Source organism: Rhinolophus hipposideros (genome assembly GCF_964194185.1).
Source record: "Rhinolophus hipposideros genome assembly, chromosome: 5".
NCBI classification, from domain to species: Eukaryota; Metazoa; Chordata; class Mammalia; order Chiroptera; family Rhinolophidae; genus Rhinolophus; species Rhinolophus hipposideros.
Genome location: NC_138051.1, coordinates 77,228,055 through 77,247,985, shown reverse-complemented (window position 1 = coordinate 77,247,985; position 19,931 = coordinate 77,228,055). Strand labels below are relative to the sequence as shown.

The 19,931-nt window shown below is 45.2% G+C and overlaps 1 protein-coding gene across 5 annotated transcripts in view; it reads left to right on the top strand.

Moving 5' to 3' along the window:
- Positions 1–19,123, top strand: part of DPF3 (double PHD fingers 3) — a 254,843-nt gene extending 235,720 nt beyond the window's left edge. For 2 of the 5 annotated variants that reach the window (XM_081048237.1, XM_081048236.1), the window contains exon 9: positions 3,015–4,764. In XM_081048237.1, coding sequence (XP_080904363.1) covers positions 3,015–3,328 — 314 coding nt within the window. In that variant the 3' untranslated portion in view covers positions 3,329–4,764. Of the gene's footprint in view, positions 1–3,014; positions 4,765–11,744; positions 11,827–12,351 lie in introns of those variants that run through there. The other 3 variants (XM_081048238.1, XR_013993331.1, XR_013993332.1) reach the window with 3 other exon arrangements.
- The last annotated feature ends 808 nt before the right edge of the window (positions 19,124–19,931 follow it).

Here is a 19,931-nt window from a genome sequence, read left to right as displayed (position 1 = left end):
TCAAACAATGGTTAAGTGCTGTCAATGATATCTTTAATATTTCTCAAATCTCCGCCTTAGTTTAATCATTTTTGTCTCTCTCCTGGTAGCTGCATTAACCTCCAAATTAGTTTCCTGGCAACAATTCTTGCATCTCTATGCCCCTCACCCCGCCCCCCCAATTCTTTCCTCTGCAGCTCCTTCTTTCCCTCCTTCTTAATGATTTAAGTTTTTATTTGTGTTTTCCTTATTTGAAAATATCTTTTCAACTTTTTTATTTTGAAATAATTATAGCTTCATAGAAAGTTACTAAATATATTACAGAGCGGTCCCGTGCACCCTTCACCCGGTTTCCCCCACTGGTAATACCTTACGTAACTATAGTACAATATCAAAATCAGGCAACTGACATTAATGCAATCGCAGACCTTACTCATATTTTGTTGGTTTTACATGCACACACAAATGTGTGCTTATGCGTGTGTATATGTATAATTCCATACAATCTTATCATTTATGTAGCTACCATCACAATCAAGATACAGAACTGCTTCATCACCCCAAAGATCCCTTTAAAACACAGTGTGATCCAGCCTTGCTTAAAACCGTTTAATGATTTTAAAACCCCTTATCCTTAAATCAGTGCTAGACGTGCCTATATAATCTGGCTCCATCTACCTCGCCAGCTACCTCTTGCCGTTCTCCTTTCGCTCGCCAAGCCTCTGCTGACTAGCCTTTCCCCTCCTTTTAATTTGCCAAGCTCCTCCACTGCTCAGAGCCTCTACCCGTGCTGCTCTCCTCGCTTGGAACCCTCCACCTCTCCCACCATGCTAACGCCTCCTCACCTTTCAGGTACCATGTTTCTCAGGAACGTTTCCTTGACATCTCAGACTAGGTTAGGTTGTTCCAGGGTTTGTTTGCATTGCCAATTATGATTTTCCTTCATGGCACCTATCACACAGTTGTAAGTAAATAGATGTGTGTATAGTCATTGATTTGAGTTCTCGCTGACTAGAAGGTTTGTGGTGTCTTGCTCACCACTGTATCTTTTCTGTATAGGGCAATGGCTGACCTAACAGGAGCTCAGTAAATACTTGTTCATGAAAAATTATTGGACACTGTCTGCTTGTGGCTGGGGTATGACCCGAGGCCATGGAACTGGGCAGAGTCAACTTATATGGATATCAGCTCTATAAACTCATCTTCATCCTTCCCAAGGGTGCCCAGTCTGAGAACTCGGGTACCTATGGCCCATGCTACTCAGAATCTCAAACTGGTATTTTCTCTCCTATTCGCATCCCAGTATTCTCTCTGAGGGACTGGAATAGAATTCTGGCCAATGTTCTTCTTAGACAGATATTTGAGATGTTTTCAAGAATATCAGCTGAATGTTCATTTAAGCTTTTAACGTTAGGCTTCTTTCTCTTTGGGGGTCACTGTCAAGGTGTCACTTTGAGAGGGTTATTAGTCCAGAGCTGTGGGAGTCTCCAAGTTGGATGACACCTGAGAAATCCTTGAAAAGCTTTTAGATCAGCCCTCTCCTTGATGCTGCCTCCTTTTCTTTGCTAAGTGTCTCCCACGCCCCCTCTCATGAGTCATCTCCATCCTCACTCTCAGTGTCTCAGAGATAACTCAGTGTGAATTGCACTTGTGGAGCCCCAAATTTGAAGGGTCCTTATGTTGACTGAATAGACAGTATTTCCCCCTAAAGACCGTGACGTAATCAGATCTCTGAGGATTTTGAAGGGAGGAATGTGGTCCTCCTGCTGGGATGTGGCTTTACCAAGGGGTGGTGGTACCCCACGGGGTCCTGACCATCTGTGGAGGGCACTGGGTTGGTGGAATTAACTCTAATTGGTGCCCCCCATCTCTAGTATCTTTTAGAAGCAAATAATCCCTCATGCGGAAGAGGCAATGGAATGCACAATATAGTGGATTTGTTAGAGTTGGGAGCTCTGGAGAAGGGTGAACCCCCAGCAGTAGGCAAAGCTGTCAATACTTTTGTGATAGACTTAGTAGTGGGCTTTGCCTCGAATGCTCTGGGCAGATTCCCATCTGATTCACAGCACTGGGAAACCTGGGACCATCAGCCAAGTGTCTCTTTCCTGTCAAATAGAAGACCAAGAGTCTTCACATTCTACAACTCATAGCCCCTCTCACTGCTGGGGTCTCTCTTTGGGGTGAGCTATGGCTGGGAACAGTGCCCAGCTCTGCAGGCCAAGCCTCAGTGTTGCTCCACTGGGGCTGTGGGCTGTAAGGTCACAGCTTAATGTCCCTACCTAATCTTGCTGTTGGCTTGGCTAACATGATACTTGGGATGGAGAAGAAAGGTAGAGCCAGAGACTGGTCCTTTTAGGATAAACCTGGCCATTGTGCGCCCTTTTGCTGTGATGCTGCACTCCTTGGACCTCCCTGCCAGGCCATTTCCCCTTGTAGTGCCCGGTACTGTGCAAGGGGTGGGCTCCTGCTAATCTCCTGAGCATGGGCATGGATGCTTTGGATCACAGTGCAATGCCGCCCAGAGCCCCTGAGCTCTGTCCCTGGAAACCTCACATGCTCCCTCTGACCTCCTGCCCTGCGCCCTGACTCTGTGGGTCAGAAGGCCCAAAGCCAAAGAGCTTTTTGATGTGTCGCTCCTGCCACACTTGCTGCTGGGGCTGGTAGATAATGCTGGTGACTCATGGTGCTGCCTGTGCTGTGTGCTGTGCAGTGCCCTCTCTCTCTCTAATCGCCACTTTCTGTCCCCATAGTTGGCTACAGCTCTACGGGGAGATGCTGTTAGGGCAGGAGGATGTGGATCCTGGTGAAAGAGTTACTGCCTGTCTCGCTCTTTAATCCTTGATCGGATGTGACTGTGGGTGGGGGTGGGGGTGGGGGTGTGTGTAGGGCCCCGTCCGGCTCCCAGGCTGTTTCCTAAACACGTATTACCCCTGCCCTCCCTCCATGTTGGGCATGAATGCGTTTCCAGTTAGTGGTGTTGAGGGATGACAGGTCAGACCCTCTTGGCCTAATGCTGCCACGTCTGCTTCCTCTAGGTCACCCGACCTGCCTGCAGTTCACCTTGAACATGACCGAGGCTGTCAAGACGTACAAGTGGCAGTGTATCGAGTGCAAGTCCTGCATCCTCTGTGGGACCTCCGAGAACGACGTGAGTGTGGGGCTTCCATCAGGGAGGGAGACATCCAAGGAGCCAGGAGCCCTTTGTGGGGTGGAGAGGGAGGCAGAACGCGTGTCCCTTGATCCCCGGGGAAGGGTCAGTCAGGCCCTTCCCGTGGCCCCTAGGCTCCAGAACACTTGGGACCCTGGGAGCACAGGGACCCTCGTTACTCTCAGAAATAGGTTAGATTAAAAAGGCAGGATAAATACTTGATTTTTTTCTCCTTTATATATTAGTTTTCAAAATAGGGTGGTTTCGACACCTATTCATGATTAAAATACTCAAGAAAATAGAAATTGTGGGATACTTAACATGATAAACTTTTTATACCTTAGAACTAAAGCCATTATCTTATTTAATGGGAAAAACTAGAGGCTTTGCTACTAAGATCAGGAACCAGATAAGAATGCCCACTATCGCTACTACTTTCATTATTATTTTAGAGATATTAGCTCATGTAGTCACACAAGAGATATCAACTAGCGGCATAAGAATGGTAACAAAATAGTAAAATCTCTCTATTTCATGTACTATAACAATATATCTGAAAAATCCAAGAGAATCAGTGATAAAGCTAACTCAAACGTTAAAAGCAACAGGCTATAAAATTACCATACAAAAATTAATACCCTTCATATGCACAAATAGTAACCAGTTAGAGGAGATAACAGAGGAACTCCACTTCCGATAGCAACAGAGAAGAAATACTTAGAAATAAGCTTAACAGTAAATGTGTAAAACTTATAAGATAAAATTTTAAAACACTTTTGAAAAGACACAAAACTAGACTTGAGTAAATGGAAAGACATCGTATGACCTTGGATAAAATGACTCAACATTATAAAGATGTTAGTTTCTCTAAGTTAATTTACAAATTTAATTCAAGCCCAGTGAAAACGCCAACAAGCTTTTCTATGGAACTGGTTGATACTAGAGTTCACGTGGCAAAACAAACATGCAAACATACCCAACAAAACACTGAAGAACAACAAATGCTGAGGGGAAATAGCCCTACCAGATGTTAGGACATACTATGAAGCCTCTCTGCTTAAAACAATATAAACAAATAGACCACTGGAATAGAATAGAAAAACTCATAAATTAACCAACTACATATGGACACTTAGTATAGGATAAAGGTTGCATCTAAAATTACTGGATCAAAGATGGACATTTTCAGGAATGGTGCTGGGACAACAGGGTAATAACCATTTTGGGAAGGATAAAGTTACATCCGTATTTCACATAATACATAAGAACAATCTCCAAATGGACTGGGAATCTAAATATAAAAAACAAAACCATGTTAGTACTAGAAGAAACACAGGTGAATTCCTCTTTAAATATAAGGAAAAGTTTTCTGTGACTGAAAATTCAGATGCAATAAAAAAAAATATTGACAAATTTGACCACATAAAAATTTGCATAGTAAAAACCACAATGAAGTAAAAGAACAACTGACAAACTGGGAGAAAATATTTGCAGCATATACCACAGAGAAAGGGCTAATAGCCCTAATATATAAAGAACTTACAATTTGAGGGACAAGGGACCAGAAACCTGATAGAGAATGGGAAAAAGACATGAAAGACAATTCACAAAAGATATAAAAATGGCCCTTAAACGTGAAAAAAAAAAAAAAGAGTTCAAACATACTTATAATTAAAGAAATTCAAATTAAAACAACACAGATTCCATTTCTTAACTATAAAATTGAAAAAATTTAAAAGTATTGCAATCCATTCTGTTGATGAAACTGGGAAAACTGGCACCTTTATACATTGTCAGTGGGAGCACAAAGTGGCACAACCCTTATGGAGGGAACTTTAGCAATCCCTAACACAACTACTATGCACGTAACCTATTGACTTAGCTAGCAATCTCACCTATAGGAGTCTACCTTAAATATATACCCCACAATACTATGAAAATACATATGCATAAAATTATTCATGGTTGCATTGTTTATACTTACAAAATATTGGAAATGACCTAAATGCTCGCACACAGGAGAATGGTTGAATAATGGTGGTGCAGCCACACAATAGAGTATCATGCAGTTGTTAAAAAAACATTGAGGCAGATGTTTATGAATTAATATGGAGTGATTTCCACGATGTATTGTTAAATGAAAACAGCAAAGTGAAAGTATCTATACCTATAGTATGTTACCATTCTTGTAAGAAAGGCATAAAAATCTACATATGTCTGTTCATTTGTGTAAAAGAAATACGGAAAGGATAAACAAGAAACCGAAGAGACTGGTTATGGGAGAGACAATGAGGAAATGGGGGTGGAGTAGTAGGGCTAAGGGGAGGTGACACTTCTCCAAGAATGCCTTTGTGTATAGCTCTGAACTAGGGTGTGGTTTCACATACCCTGTGATAGGTAAACACAGAAAATCAGCCAGGATGTGAGGGGAACTGAAAATGGAATATGAACAGTAACAAATGAACTTAACTATAATTTAAATACATAGCATACGGAAGGGCGGGGTAGGAAAGAACTAATTTAAGTCACTTTGGAAAGTAGTGTCTGTATATTTTAAGGCTAATGACAGAAATAACTATACAAATTTTGTACTCTAGTTAGTCAATTTGTTTCTCACAGGCATGTGAGTTAGTCATTCTGAAATTATTTTACATGTATACAGGTCTGAAGTAATAACTATATATTGTGAATAATGAGAGTCAGGTTTCTCAATGTCAGAGAAAAAAAATCTTCAAATAAAGGGGGAAGGCTAAACTGAACCCTGTGGGGTTGGGTTGAAATAGTGAGTATCAATATGAATTTATGATTTTAGTATAATATATTATATATATTTATGTATTTACATATATATCCATAGCTATTAGGTTGGTGCAAAAGTAATTATGGTTTTTGCAATTATTTTTAACCTTTTAAACCACAATTACTTTTGCACCAATCTAATATCTCTGTATACACACATAGATACAGAAATAAATATAGATGTGTGCATGTCTACATACATTTATTTCCTAACATTGTCGGCGGGGAGTGCCTGGAAGAATGACAACCCAGAAGCAATGAGGACCCCATAGTACCTAGGTATTGGTTTCTAAATACAGTTGACTTTGAACATTACAGGGGTTAAGGGCGCCAACCCTCCATGCAGCTGAAAATCCACGTATAACTTTTGTCTCCCCAAAACGTAACTACTAATAGCCTACTATTGACTGGAAGCCTTATAATAACATAAACAATCCATTAACACATATGTTGTATATTATATATATGTATATTATATACTGTATTATTGCAATAAAGTAAGGTAGAGAAAAGAAAATGTTAAGAAAAATCATAAGGAAGAGAAAATACATTTACAGTACTTACTGAAAAAAAATCCATGTGTAAGTGGACCTGTGCAGTTTAAACCTGTGTTGTTCAAGGGTCAATTGCACCATTCTCTAATAAAAGGAACCAGAGATCCTTGGAGAAATGGCTGATGCCTGGGCTGGAGCTGCGAAAATACAAGAGGAGCCTGGAGCATTCTGTGGTCCTTGAAAGTCAGGAAGTGCTCAAAAATTGATAGGGCAAGTCTAAAGGACCCAGGAGGACCCACTTGAAGGAACTTTTAGTAGCCAAATCTGGGACAATTTGAGTAACAAAGTAAATAATGATAGTATTGGATTATAACCCAAAGAACGAAATAAATACTCATACTGATATATTTTTTAATTGAATAAATAAATGGGGAAAAGGTAAACTCTTCCTTACAGCAGAATTCCAACTGATAAATGTAGAGGGGAGAGGGAAATCACCAATAGGCAAACATTACAGTTATGCTTATTGTAAGCAAGAACCATTAACTGATGCTAAAATTAGTGGGCAAAAGTATGGTGAGAAACAAACAGAATATTTGCATAATTTCAAAGTAGTTCCTCCACTAGATTACTTATTAGTATATTACAAAGGGACAAATCATAACTTTACAGTGGAGAAACTGGCAGACGCTCCCTTAGCGATAGGAGCAGAGTAACGTTACTAGGATCAGATATATTGGTATCAGGGCTCCCTGAGGTGTTGCACTGAGAAGGGCATAACACCTCTTTTGTAGTTTTCTTGCCAAAAATGCATACCCTCAATCTTCTCATTAAAATAGATCAGACAAACTCAAATTAAGTGACATTCTATAAAATCACTGGCCTGGACTCCTCAAAAGTGTCAAGGTTTTGAAAGACAAAGAAACGGAGGAAGTGTCACCGATTCAGGGATTCAGGGACATTAAGAAAACATGACAACTAAAGGTAATGTGGGGTCCTGGGAAAAGGGACATAAGTGGGAAACCTGGTGAAATTCAAATGAGGTCTGCAGATTAGTCAAATGAGGTCTGCAAATTAGCATTAGTATCATGCTAAGGGCGATTTCCTGTTTTTTTTTATGATTGTTCTATGGCAATGGAAGACGTTAACATTAGGAGAAACTGAATAAAGTGTGTACAGGAACTCTCTTGCATCTTTTCTTTAAGACTTAAATTATTTCATAATAGTAAGTCAAAAAATAATGGGGTATTTCCCAGCAACTTCCAAAGCCGACAAAGTTTTTTTTCCCCCCAATAGTATCTTTTGAACTCAAGAATTTGAACATACTTGATTTGTTTCAATCTATTACAGTTAAAATTGTCCTATATTTGGCCCGTGGGGACATAATCAGGTTAGATCCTGAGTTTTTAAGACTCAGGCTTCCTGAGTCCTCGTAACTCCAATAATTTGATAGTTCCCTTACTTTCTAATATGTAAAATATTTATTCACTTCAAGCTCCAGACCTGGAATCAGCCATTTCTCCAAGGACTTCTGGTTCCTTTTAGTAAGAAATGGTCTTTAGAAAACATCATTTGGGTGCTAATTTTTATTGTGTTAGTTATTGTTTTAGGTCACTTTCAGTGGACAGAACTAGAAAATATGTTTTGATTGTTTTAAAGATAAAATGCACTATGCATTTATACTGATACTTCCAATTCATACTCAGGAATAAGCTCTGGGGTTTTCAGTTCACCTCATCAATCTTACATCCAAATTTTCTTTCAAAATTGTTTCTTCTCAATACCAACTTAATCACTCATTTAGTACATGCACAAAAGTTTCAGAATATCAAGTCCACTATTACCACCAACCATATGATTTCTGAAAAGAAATGTATTATATACATATATACACACATATATACATGTTTGCACTTATTTTTGTCCTATGATATATTCAACTAACGATGTACAGTCAAACTACTTGTTTTAAAGTCACTTAGAATAGTTTCCTTCTATGCAGTTATGCCACCCACTCATACATAATTAGATTAATTTCTGTCGTTTTTCTTTTGTTTTTAGGGACAGTTACAATGTGAATTTTGCTTCATGACTGTGTGAACTAGTTACTGGTTCCAAAATCAAATCTAACATATAAACAGTCTATTCAAAGAAAGCTAGTGTCTATCCCAACCTCTTTCACACTACCTCCTCACTCTGCTTTTAGGTGACCACTTAAAACAATGATGGCTTATCTTTCCATTTTGTTTCAATGTAAGCATATACATGTATGCATATGCATGTATAAGAAAATGGATGCATTTTCTTAGAAAAGGGTAACATACATGTTTTCTTCACTTTGCTTTTCTACTGAGTATCCTGAAGCTTGCCCCACAGCAATATATAAACGTGGTCTTCATCCCTTCCTATAGCTGCATAGTTCTCCATTACTTTATTCAGCCAGGCTCTTACTGAGGGCCATTTGGCTTGATTCTGGTCTGTGGCTTTATAAATACTGACAACGCAGAGGTTTCTGTTGACACAGCCTTAGGGGAGGAGTCAAGGAGTGAGGCTGCTTGGGCAATAACATTTGTCTCCCATAGTAAGGCTTACCCTGAACATCCCAGAATGAGATTTCCATTCTTTTGGAACTGTAGCCATGGGTGGATCCTGGTTCTTGGGTACTTGGGAGTAAGAGATCCTTAAATTGGGTTTTTCGTGGGGGTTAGCATGAGCTGGAGGTTCTGGGTGGTTTTGACAGGCAATTATCCTGAAAAGCAGATGGAAAAGAAGAGAATATGGTGTTAGACAACGATCAACCCATGAAAAAAGCATTTAAACCCACGGATGCTGGTTTCCCTTTGGGAAAGTTCAATTTAGGGTATTTTACCTTCTTGTATCTCTCATGTGAGCAACATCGTAGGGGTGATCAGTGCATTTAGGACACTACTAATCCTGTTTCTGAAAAGTCTCTCCCTGTTTTCTGTCCTCATCCTAACTTGTTTCTCCTCCTATGATCACTGAATCATATTGTCAGATAGCTTACTTCCATTCTGACAACCATGGTGTAACTTTTCTGGAGTAACCCGCCCTGGCCTGTTTTCATCCTCCTTCTCTGACTGCTGCTTAGTCTCTTTATCCTCTCCCTGTCCCTTATCGTTGGTCTTCCCCAAGAGTCTATTCTTGGCCTTTTTCTCAGTAACCTTTTATGTTACTGAGACTTTTCAGAAAATTCAATGAAAGCTATGGATTTACTCTTTCCTCAGAAAAATGTACATTTATTTCTACCTACACACAAAGTTGTGCATATAATTTCAGGGAGGTCGGGGGCACTCCTTCATAGCACAGGTTCAAGGACACCTGGTCTCACACACTCTGGGCTTCTTCTCCTAGGACTTCTGTTGCCATCTTGTCACCAATGACTCCTAAATCCTCTCTCAAGCCCAGGGCATCTGCGAATGATCTCCAGATGTCTCGAGGGCATCCCTCCTGGGGAATCTTTGGATCTACAGAGCTTGTCTATAGCTGAAGTCACCTTCTCCTTCCCATAGGTCTGCTCCTCTGCCCACATCTCGGGGGTTAGCTGCAACATTGGGCTTGCTGTCCAAGTCACAACCCAGGAGACAGTCTTCATTTCCCCCTGTCACTCTCCCCATCTAATCAATGACTCTGAAATAGGAGCAAGGCACTTTTCTTTCCCCCATGCCACAGTCCTAGTTTAGGCCACCATCATCTCTCACCTAATGGCTATAGCAGCCTCTTCACTGGTCTCTGGCCTCTAGAAGCAACCTCTCTCCACCCAGATCTCTATTCTTGCACAGTAGCTAGTGAGATCTTTCTAAATTGCAATTCTGACTATGTCACTACTCTGTGGATAACTCTCCCAAAAGCTTCCTATTGCCCCACTGAAAAAAACCTTAGCATGATAAAAAAGGCCTTTCGTGATCTGTCCCACCTCATTGCCTGCTCACCAGGGTTTCCAACTTCTATATCTACTTTTTACAGGATCTCTGCTCTGGTGGGAGCCAAGATGAGATTTGATATAAAACTTAATTATGCAAATGTCTGATAAGCCATTGAAGCAGATCCAAAGATCACTGGATAGAACAGGGCTGAACCTGGAGAATGGGGACCAGATCACAAACACTTACTGAGAAGCTACCATATGCAAGGAGATACAGAGATGACTAAGACGGGGTTCTACCCCAAGGGTTCTACCCCTTTACAGTCCATAAAAGAGTGGACAAAAGAGGCGTGTTCCAAATTCAACAGAACAGTTATGTGTAGATGTCTACCATATACCTTGGCTTTGTAACATAAGGGAAAATGCACATAAATGTCATAAGAAAGGAAAGTGTTGCAACTGGGGACAGAGAACTTCCAGATGAGGTTGATTAGTGAAGTCTTTTTGGGAGAAAACAGTTTGAAGACTTGAAGGGTGGGTAGAGAATGCCCAAAAGAAGAGGAGTCAGGAACTGGGAGAGCCTTCAGGCAGAGGGAATGGTAGGAGCAAAAGTGCATACTGTGTCCTTGGAAGTGAACCACAGCTGGAGAGTCCTGTTCTCACCTGGGCTGCAGCCTCCAGCTCCTGAGGAGGTGGCTTTTGGGAACTGAAGGATGGCTTTGCTTGCATTTCTCTACATTCACATAATGAAACCCTAAAATTGTTCTGAGGTGTCATGGATGTTACCACCAAGGATGGTTGTTGCCCATTTCACAGATGGAAAGAGTGAGGTTCAGAGGAGTTCAAGTAACATTTTCAAACATTTAGAGTACTTTCTGTGCACTAGACAGTCGTCATGGGGAATATAGAAATGCACACATTTAGTTTTTGCCCTCATGGAAGCAGTTACCGCCTCTGGGAGTTCAGAAGAATAACGAATCCCTTTCTGCTTACATGTGAGGTGGTAGTCCAGAAAGGCTTCTTGGAGGAGGTATGAGCAGAACGTATGGCTGCTGGTTAAGAGGCACAATCAAGGAGCGAGGGTCTTTACAACAGTTCAACTGATCATCTCTGAGCACTTCCTGTTTTCTGAGCAGCACTTACTCTCTGCTGAGCTGCAGCCTCCAGCACGTTTTCAGGACTGGGAGTCTACCTCTGAATTGTGAAAGTCCAAAGTGAGGGTAGGATTTGCATAGCTGGGGTGACAAAGTGGGGAATTCCAGGTGTGGGCAAAGCACACGGCATGTTCAGGGGACATTGAAGACTCTAAACGGGGTCTGGAAAGGGACATCCAGGAAGGTTAATCTGTGGAAATAAGGCTGGTAGAGTAGGTGAGGCCAGACGTTGGCCTTAAATAATTCAGTGTCTCTCACCTCCTTGGCACTACTCTGTATTCCACCAGGACCAGCTACTGTTCTGCGATGACTGTGACCGCGGCTACCACATGTACTGTTTAAATCCCCCCGTGGCTGAGCCCCCAGAAGGTAATGGTGATGAGGATGTCAATTACAACTGCCACTGCCACTACTAAGCAGGCCTTATGCCAAGGGCTTTACATGTCTTGTCTCATTTAATCATCACAACCCTTTGAGGTAGGTACGAACACTACCATTTTACAGATGAGAAAACTGAGGCACAGTTGAGCCAGCTGAAATTTCAACTTGAGAACCAAGGTGATGTTTCCCAGACATACAGCTGAGATGGTGGGAGGTGTGAGCTTTGAGGGGAACTGGCCCAGGCCCAGGGATTCTGGTTCTAGGAGAGAGACACCCTCAAGGAGCAAGGGTCTTTACAGCCGTTCAGCTGATCATCTCTGAGCACTTCCTGTTTTCTGAGCAGCACTGACTCTCTGCTGAGCTACAGACTCCAGCACGTTTTTCAGGACTGGGAGTCCACCTCTGAATTGTGAAAGTCCAAAGAAACACAGGGCTTACAAGAAGTTAGGGCCCAGGTTGGGGCTTGAGGGCTTGGGTGAGGCACTGCTAGTAATGCCATCTTGTTTCTTGTAGGAAGCTGGAGCTGCCACTTATGCTGGGAACTGCTCAAAGAAAAAGCCTCAGCCTTTGGCTGCCAAGCCTAGGGCCCCAGGTCATAGCAGGTGACTTGCTGCTGAAGACGCTGAACCAGAGCCCCATTTAAACCAGATTAAGCCCCTACTCCCATGTATCCAGACAGACCACCTGTAAGGAAAACCAGTAATCACAGAGGGCGTGGACACAGGGACCCAAGAGGGAGAGGTATCTACTTACCTCCCACATACAGGTTTCAGCAGTTCAGCCAGCCCCTCCTTGTTTTCACCAGAAGGATCTTGCACTTTTGAAGAACAACCCAGCCCCAGCCCCGTAGAATCCTCTCACGTTTACCCTAACACTGTGGCCCTCTCACTGGTTCCCATTTTAAGAGAAGCCATTTTGTGACCACCCATCAGTTATTCATGTGTAGTTTGGTGTTTTCTATTTATTGTGTCCTAAGAAATCTTCTCACAGCCTCCTGCCTCCAGCTTAGGCTCTTCACCCTGGAATCAGCAGAGGAGCAAAGGCCTGTAAAGATGTTATTACAAGCCTCCCTGAAACTTCTAGACTCAGAGCCTGTGGGCTATCTCGACGGTGAACATCCCTCCTTGTTCTTTGGTCTCTGTGAAGAGGAAGAGCTGCTTTCTGGACCCCCTGCAGATATCCAGTGGTATCCATAGCCAGGGCGGTCTCTTGATGGGGCTTGAGAGGGAAGCGGAGGCACTGCGGGGTGGGAGGAAACATTTCGAAGACAGTTCTGAGGCCCGCCATGGCCAATCAGTATTTGGTATCCATCAGGGAGTGGCTTTGCAGGGGACCAGGCTTTGCGGTTCCTTTATCTTCAGTATTGGGGCGTCCTTGAGGTGAGACAAGCCCCAACCTTTGGGCAGAGAGAGATGCTGAGACTCTGCCTCCCAATCAACCTGTCTGGAGCTTTGTGTGGTGGGAGTCAAGAACCAGGAAGGTGAGTGAAGGAGGCTGTCCAGTCACGAATCTGAATGCTGGTGCAAGGGACTGCAGCTTTTGAGAAACCCTTCAGTATTGAAGTGACACTATGAATTCCTTTTCCTAAGTAATTTCTTCCTTCCACAAAGTCTATGTCTACTATTGTCTACTAAGGCCTGGAAATTTTAGGATGGGGGAGAGGTGATTGTTACTGAAACAAATAATGGGGGTGATGTGATTATTTATGATCAAGGTGGCAATGACGCAGAACCCTCAGCTTGAGGACTGCTCTTTTCTTCTAAGCTCCCCAATACGTGCTGGAAGCTTGTTTTTTTAATGTATGGAGAAGAGGTGGGGAGTTTCAGAATCTGAGACGTCTGTGTTGGAAGTCAACCCCGCAGGCCGGGCTGTCTTTGGATCTCAGTAACAGTGGCAACAGCAGCAGCACACAATAACTGACACATTTCTGGAAAAATCATTTGCCCAAAGGGCAGGTCTCAGTGAGCGGGACCCTCGCGCATGCTCAACTTCCCTGAAATCAGCTCCATCTTTGTGGTCCGGCTGCTTACAACAAAGGCCAAGGTTATTTTTAGCCCTTCAGCTCCTGAAGAAACCCCTGGAGACTCGGAGACTGGGGCTAGCTGGGCCACTTCTGCCCGCTGCGGTGTTCGCTCTGCGACTTGGCAAGAACCTTCCTCCCAGCTAATTGCTCTTGGCCATTGGACCCAGGGCAGCCTGGCATGCAGCCAAACTGTGTTGGTCTCCCTCAGTCCTTTGCAGAATGACCTGTGGCAAGAGATGGGGGTCACTCTCCTGCAGTGGCCTGTGGCCTCGGAGTGAGTTACATACATACATAATGATCTAATTTAAAGGGCCCTGTCCAGATGGGATTTTTTTTTCTTCCTCATAAGATAGTTTTTTACTCCTGCTGGTTGGTGATGCCGGAGGCCCAGGGTTTGGGAAGCTGCCATGTTGTCACATCATTTGTTTACCCCAGAGGGTCACATCAGAGGGGCAGATTTCCTCTCCTGACTACTCTGGCTTTCTATCCCCTCATCCCCAGACCCAAAGTGGGGTGTCCTCAAAAGCCGATTATTGGTTTTGAAAATCACTTTGACTTAATTTTAGGAAAAAAGTTGACAAAATATTCCAAATACCATAATGGCTTAAAAGTTAAAACAACAAATCTGAAACCAAAAACTGTCGCCCTACTACTTGACTTTGGTCCTCTTTGGAGCTTGTGCAGATCCATTCCCCTCCTCGACACAGATGATGGGGACGGCTCTGTCCTACCTCCTCCCACAGAAGCTGTGAGGCGCAGACAAGGAGGGTGCTGTAACCTGCTGTGTTCGGAGGGGTGCGGTCAGGGCTCTGGAATGGACATTAGGAAGGCCCCGAGTTCCCTTCCCAGTTTCACACCCTGCAGAATGGGCCTAACCCTTCCTCTTTGGAGAGTTCAATTTCCCCATCTGGGAAGTGGGGATAGCAAAGCCAGTTTATAGGATGGCCCTTTCAGGGTACCGCAAGTAGACAGAAGTCTTCAGAGTCACATTTGTTACCTTCTGTATTGAAAAAAGGAAGGTGGTGGTAAACTTCAAATTGGTCTTTCTTTGAGCCCCAGAGAAAAAGCCAGAATTATAGGGTGCACATGCTGATCCGGGATTGGATTTTGCCTCTGGCATTGAGTTGCCGTGTGACCTTGGGCAAGTCACTTAACATCTCTTAACTTGAGTTTGCTTATCTATGAAATGGAGATAGTACTACTTGTCCTGCCTGTTCCACAGCGACATTGGGAGACCTAAAAAACATAATGTTATACAAATCACCAGTGGAGAGCAGTGCTTGTCAGGGAGGGACCCCAAATAATTTCTATGCCCCCCTTATTGTGTGCGTTAGTTGAGGTTAGACGCCTTCTTAATGGAATCTCCATTTTGACCAAAGGGAATTTACATTTTAAGGGCTGGGCTGCCTGTGATCAGGGCCACTAAGTCAAAGCTGTAACAAGGAAACCATGGCTGTGCATGGGTCTGTGGTGGGAGGTATGGGATTTATCTTGGGGTTGGGGACTTCAAAATGAGGATACTCAAGAGGTTCCCCTCTACAAGGTCAATGCAGCCTGGAATGGGGAGCTAACTGATGGAGAGGGCTATATTTCAGTTTAGTATAACATTCCACTTACACACTTTGGCTTAAAGACTAGCTCCACTACTTTCTCGCTGGTTGACACTGGGGAAATGACTTAACCTCTCTGAGCCTCATTTTCCACATCTGTAAGGTGGAGAAATATGGCCTATCTGGCAGGGTTGTTGCAGGGATTAGAGGTAATGCTAGTAGAGATCCTGGCATGGGGCTTGGCACGAAGGCCCCCACACCATGGTAGCTCTTATCATTGTGTACAGAGGTCATTCATTGGAGATAATGATGCAGTTGACTCCCAGCTCAGGTCTTCGGAACAGCCAGCGTGCTTTTGTTTCACCCCAATGTAGCTCCAGCCAACCAGAGAGAACGTGAGTCTGCAGGATCCAAGCCAGAAGTTGAAACCCTTTATTTCCTGTAGGTATTTTTGAAACACTGCTTTTGGGGCCTGCAGCAAATCCAGTGCAGGCAACATTGTGAGGAAATAGAGACAAGGCTCCTGCTAGGAGATTTACATTCTAGCTTTCCTTCTAAACCCCCTCCCCCCATTGACTCATAGCACCTAAGCCAGGAACCAGCAGGTCCCAAGGCTCCCCTGCTCCTGTCATTGCCCCAGGGCCAGGTAGGAAGTTGAAGTGGGCAGCCCAGGCAGGCTGTGGGGAGCAGCTTATTCCCCAGGCTCAGCTCAGTCTGACTGAACCACGCTAGCAAGTGGGTAGGTGGAGGGAGGCCAGATTCATTCAGAGCTGGGGAAGATAACAAGTTTTAAGGTTGGGGGAGGGTTAGGGTTTCACAGTGATGGTTCATGATACCCTGGAGAGTTATACCCATGGTGCATTTTTGTCTTGGTGCTTTTAACACAGCATGATTCCTTTCAGTCCTCGCCTGCAAAAGTTCAGATATTTTAAGGAAGAAAAATGAGATGATTATTATTACTTTTCCTAGCGGGGCAAGTTTTGGGGACGACCTGTGCTCGTCTGTGTTGTTGAAGAAAGATGACTGGCAACCTCACGTTTTGGAGCTCAGAGAAGAGGGGCCCTTTGTTTCCTCTTTGAGTCTATGTGTGTGTGTGTGGGGGGAGTGGGGGAGTCCTGAGGACCATCTTCCCTGGCCCACGGGCTGGTTCTTAGCCTGTTATACAAGCAGCCTCCTTTCCTCACTCACTCTCTGACTCCCCAGCTTCTCCCCTGCTGCCCACTGCAGGCCTCTGTTCAGTGTCCCTGTGTCACAACCCAAGGGAAATGATGGCTTTCTGGGCCAGAGCCATGCTCACACTCCCAGTAAAGAGGCCCTGATGTGCCATGCCCGGCTCCTTTCCCCAGCGGGGCATTGGTGTCACCTATAGTTGGTTCACCTCCCTGGAGAGAGAGAGAGGGAGGGAGGTCGGAGCAAGGATGTGGGGAGGGTCAAAGATCTGAGGTGTCAGGCAGAGCAAAATGAAGAGAAGGGAGGGGAGGGCACTTGAGGAGGGGGCTAGAAGCCTGCTTTCCACGTAGGAAGCAGTCTTGGACCTAACGAACTAGAGAGCATAGTGTGGCAAGGAAGAGTTACCATATCCCATTTTTTTCCCCTCAGGCCTGTGAACCTGGACAACGTGGTTATTCAAAAAACAAAGGCCAAGCCTTTGCCCAGTTCTGAACACCGAACCCTACCCCTCTTCTTTTTTTTGGGGGGGAGGAAGGGGATCAGGATTTTATTGGGGAACAGTGTGTACTTCCAGGCCTTTTTTCCATGTCAAGTTGTTGTCCTTTCAGTCTTAGTTGTGGAGGGCGCAGCTCAGCTCCGGGTCCAGTTGCCGTTTCTAGTTGCAGGGGGCGCAGCCCACCATCCCTTGCGGGAGTCGAACTGGCAACCTTGTAGTTGAGAGGATGCGCTCCAACCAACTGAGCCATCCGGGAGCTCAGGGGCAGCTCAGCTCAAGGTGCTGTGTTCAATCTTAGTTGCAGAGGGCGCTGCCCACCATCCCTTGCAGGACTCGAGGAATCGAACTGGCAGCCTTGTGGTTGAGAGCCCACTGGCTCATGTGGGAATCAAACCGGCAGCCTTCGGAGTTAGGAGCATAGAGCTCTAACCACCTGAGCCACCGGGCCAGCCCTACCCCTCTTTCTTGAGGCCCCCTGGCCTCCGGCTCCCTGGTGACTGGGGGGCTTCTGAGGACAAATCGGGCAGGAGCAGTGCCTCTCACCTGGCCGGTACAGAGGATCTCCTAGCTGGATCCCCATGGATTTTCCCACTCCCACAGGAAATATGTTCTGACTTTTTGGGATAAGCTGCTGAGGTCCCTCCTGGTCTGACTGGGAGAAGGGGTTTGGTGGGGAAAGAGGTGGCAGCAAAGGATGGGGCAGATCATGGCCGGCAGCCTCTGGGAGTGGAGTGTTCCCAGGCCTTGCTACCAGAGGGGATAGAGCAGGATGTTCCCCAGTCCCCAAGCCCAGGATGCCAGCAGCTGGGAAGTGAAGCAGAGGAGCCTGGCCAGTCTTGCCTCCCCACCGCCTAGCAGGGCGGATGGGGCCCTCCTCCTCCTTGTGTGTTTCTCTGTTTGGAATCTTACTTTCACCTCAAAGGATGCTTTTGGTTTTCAGATCAGCCCAATTTCATCTGGATACCAGGTGAGGAATGGTGGAAAGCAACAGATACTCTAATTGCTTCAGGCCTGCAAGTCTCCCACCCAGGGCCTCGTCACTGCCTTTTCCTTGGGTCTAATGGATCAGTGGTCAGAGGGGGGCATTGCAGTTGTCTGTGGGTTGGGGCTCTCTTCCCTGTTCCTGAACATTCCCAGGGCTTAGGGTCGGTTCGTGATTCTCTGCCGGGGCCCCGGCCACCAGCCCCTGTGTAGGAACTGCAGAACACATGTGTTAGTTCAGGGCCTTTGGGTGGCTATAAAGGAGGGTCTTGGACCCTGCGAAGCTGGCTCCCTTCCTAAAAAGACTGGAGACCTTCTGTGAGGGGACAGCTGAGGCAGTTGTTCTGAGAGGGAGGCAAGAGGAAGGAGGGCAGAGGAAGCTGTCCACAGGACTGCTGGGTACTATGATGGGAGACGAGTACAGCCCCAGACAGAGGGGTGGGATGTCCTTTGAGCATCTCAGCAGCCGCTTCCTGGAAGGCTCAGCTGCGAGGCAGAGGCACGACTCCATGCTTCCTGCCCTGGCTGCTGGGAAGAAAGACTCAAATGAAGGGGGGAGGGGGCTTGCCTGGTCCTCATCCAGTTGGTCCTCATCCAGTTGGTCCCCCAGGAGGAGCAGTGGGCTGCCTGTGTGACGGGGAAATTTTGGAAGTGCATAGGTGCCCAGGGAAGGCTCAGAATTTCTGGGTCAAGAGAGCCCCAGCTGTGTCCTCTCAGATGGCTGAGCTCTGAGGTAACTCCCCAGGGTCTGATGAGGCTATGAGGGGTATAAGAGGAGTCAGAGGACACAGAGATGCCTTTTGGTCCCAGTTTGTTCCCAATGCTCTCTCTTCCTTTGCTCAAGTGCCTTGAATAATGGCCATTCCAGGGTTTCCCCCCCTCTCTGGCCCCACCAGGAGAAGGAAGTATTTGTGCTGATGGTGATATTTCCCAGGGCAGGCCCGAGGAAGGCAGGAACCGGGACTGGCAGGCAGCCAGAACCCTCTTTGACAGAGATATAATTACTAAGAATGACCTCTAGCCCAGGCAGCAAGCAAAGCGGCCATTCAGGGCAGCACCAACCCAGGCTGGCAAATAAACGCCACTGTGGCGGGGAGGGAGGGTGGGTAAGCGGTCCCTGTAGGAAATGGTGGAGGCCTGTGAGCCCCTGGGACCTACATTTTCCCTTAGTAACCTCTCCAGATTATATTTACACACACTGCATCCCGTTTGCTTTCATCTCTATTATTTCCATCAATGTTATTAATATTGATGATGAAAATAGACAGGGACACACACATGCGCACGCGCGCGCGCGCACACACACACACACACACACACACACACACACCTCTCAATGAACTAAAATGAGCCTTATGTGTTGTTCCGGGATGAGAGGGAGAACCTGCCTATAAAGAGGAGCTGCCAGACAAGATGCATTTTTCCCTTGAGGTCCTCCTGGGCCAGCTCCCCAAGCTTTCATTCAGCCCCTGCACAAACCCAGGGAGTTGTAGAGAGAGTCTTGTGCTTGGAAAGCCATTGGCTGCAATGATTTTCATCTCTCCATTTCTGCTGCTTTGGGGAAGACGTTCCATAATAGTTGGGGACTTGGAAAAAAAAGTCTCAATTCTGCTTTCTCTGGAAGGAATGCAAACATTTTATGGGTAGAATTGGGGTTGTGGTTTGTTTTGACTTTGCCTTTTCATGTTTACTCCCCACCCAAGACTTTGGTTCTCCTCTTTCTTATCCTGCCATCATCCTTCCTGCATTCTTCCCTCCTGCCATGTGTGGAGTGGTGCTGGGAAGAAACAAAGAAATGGGAAAGCAAATATACCCCTGCACATTTTCATCATGTACTGTGTTTCCCCGAAAATAAGACCTAGCCAGACGATCA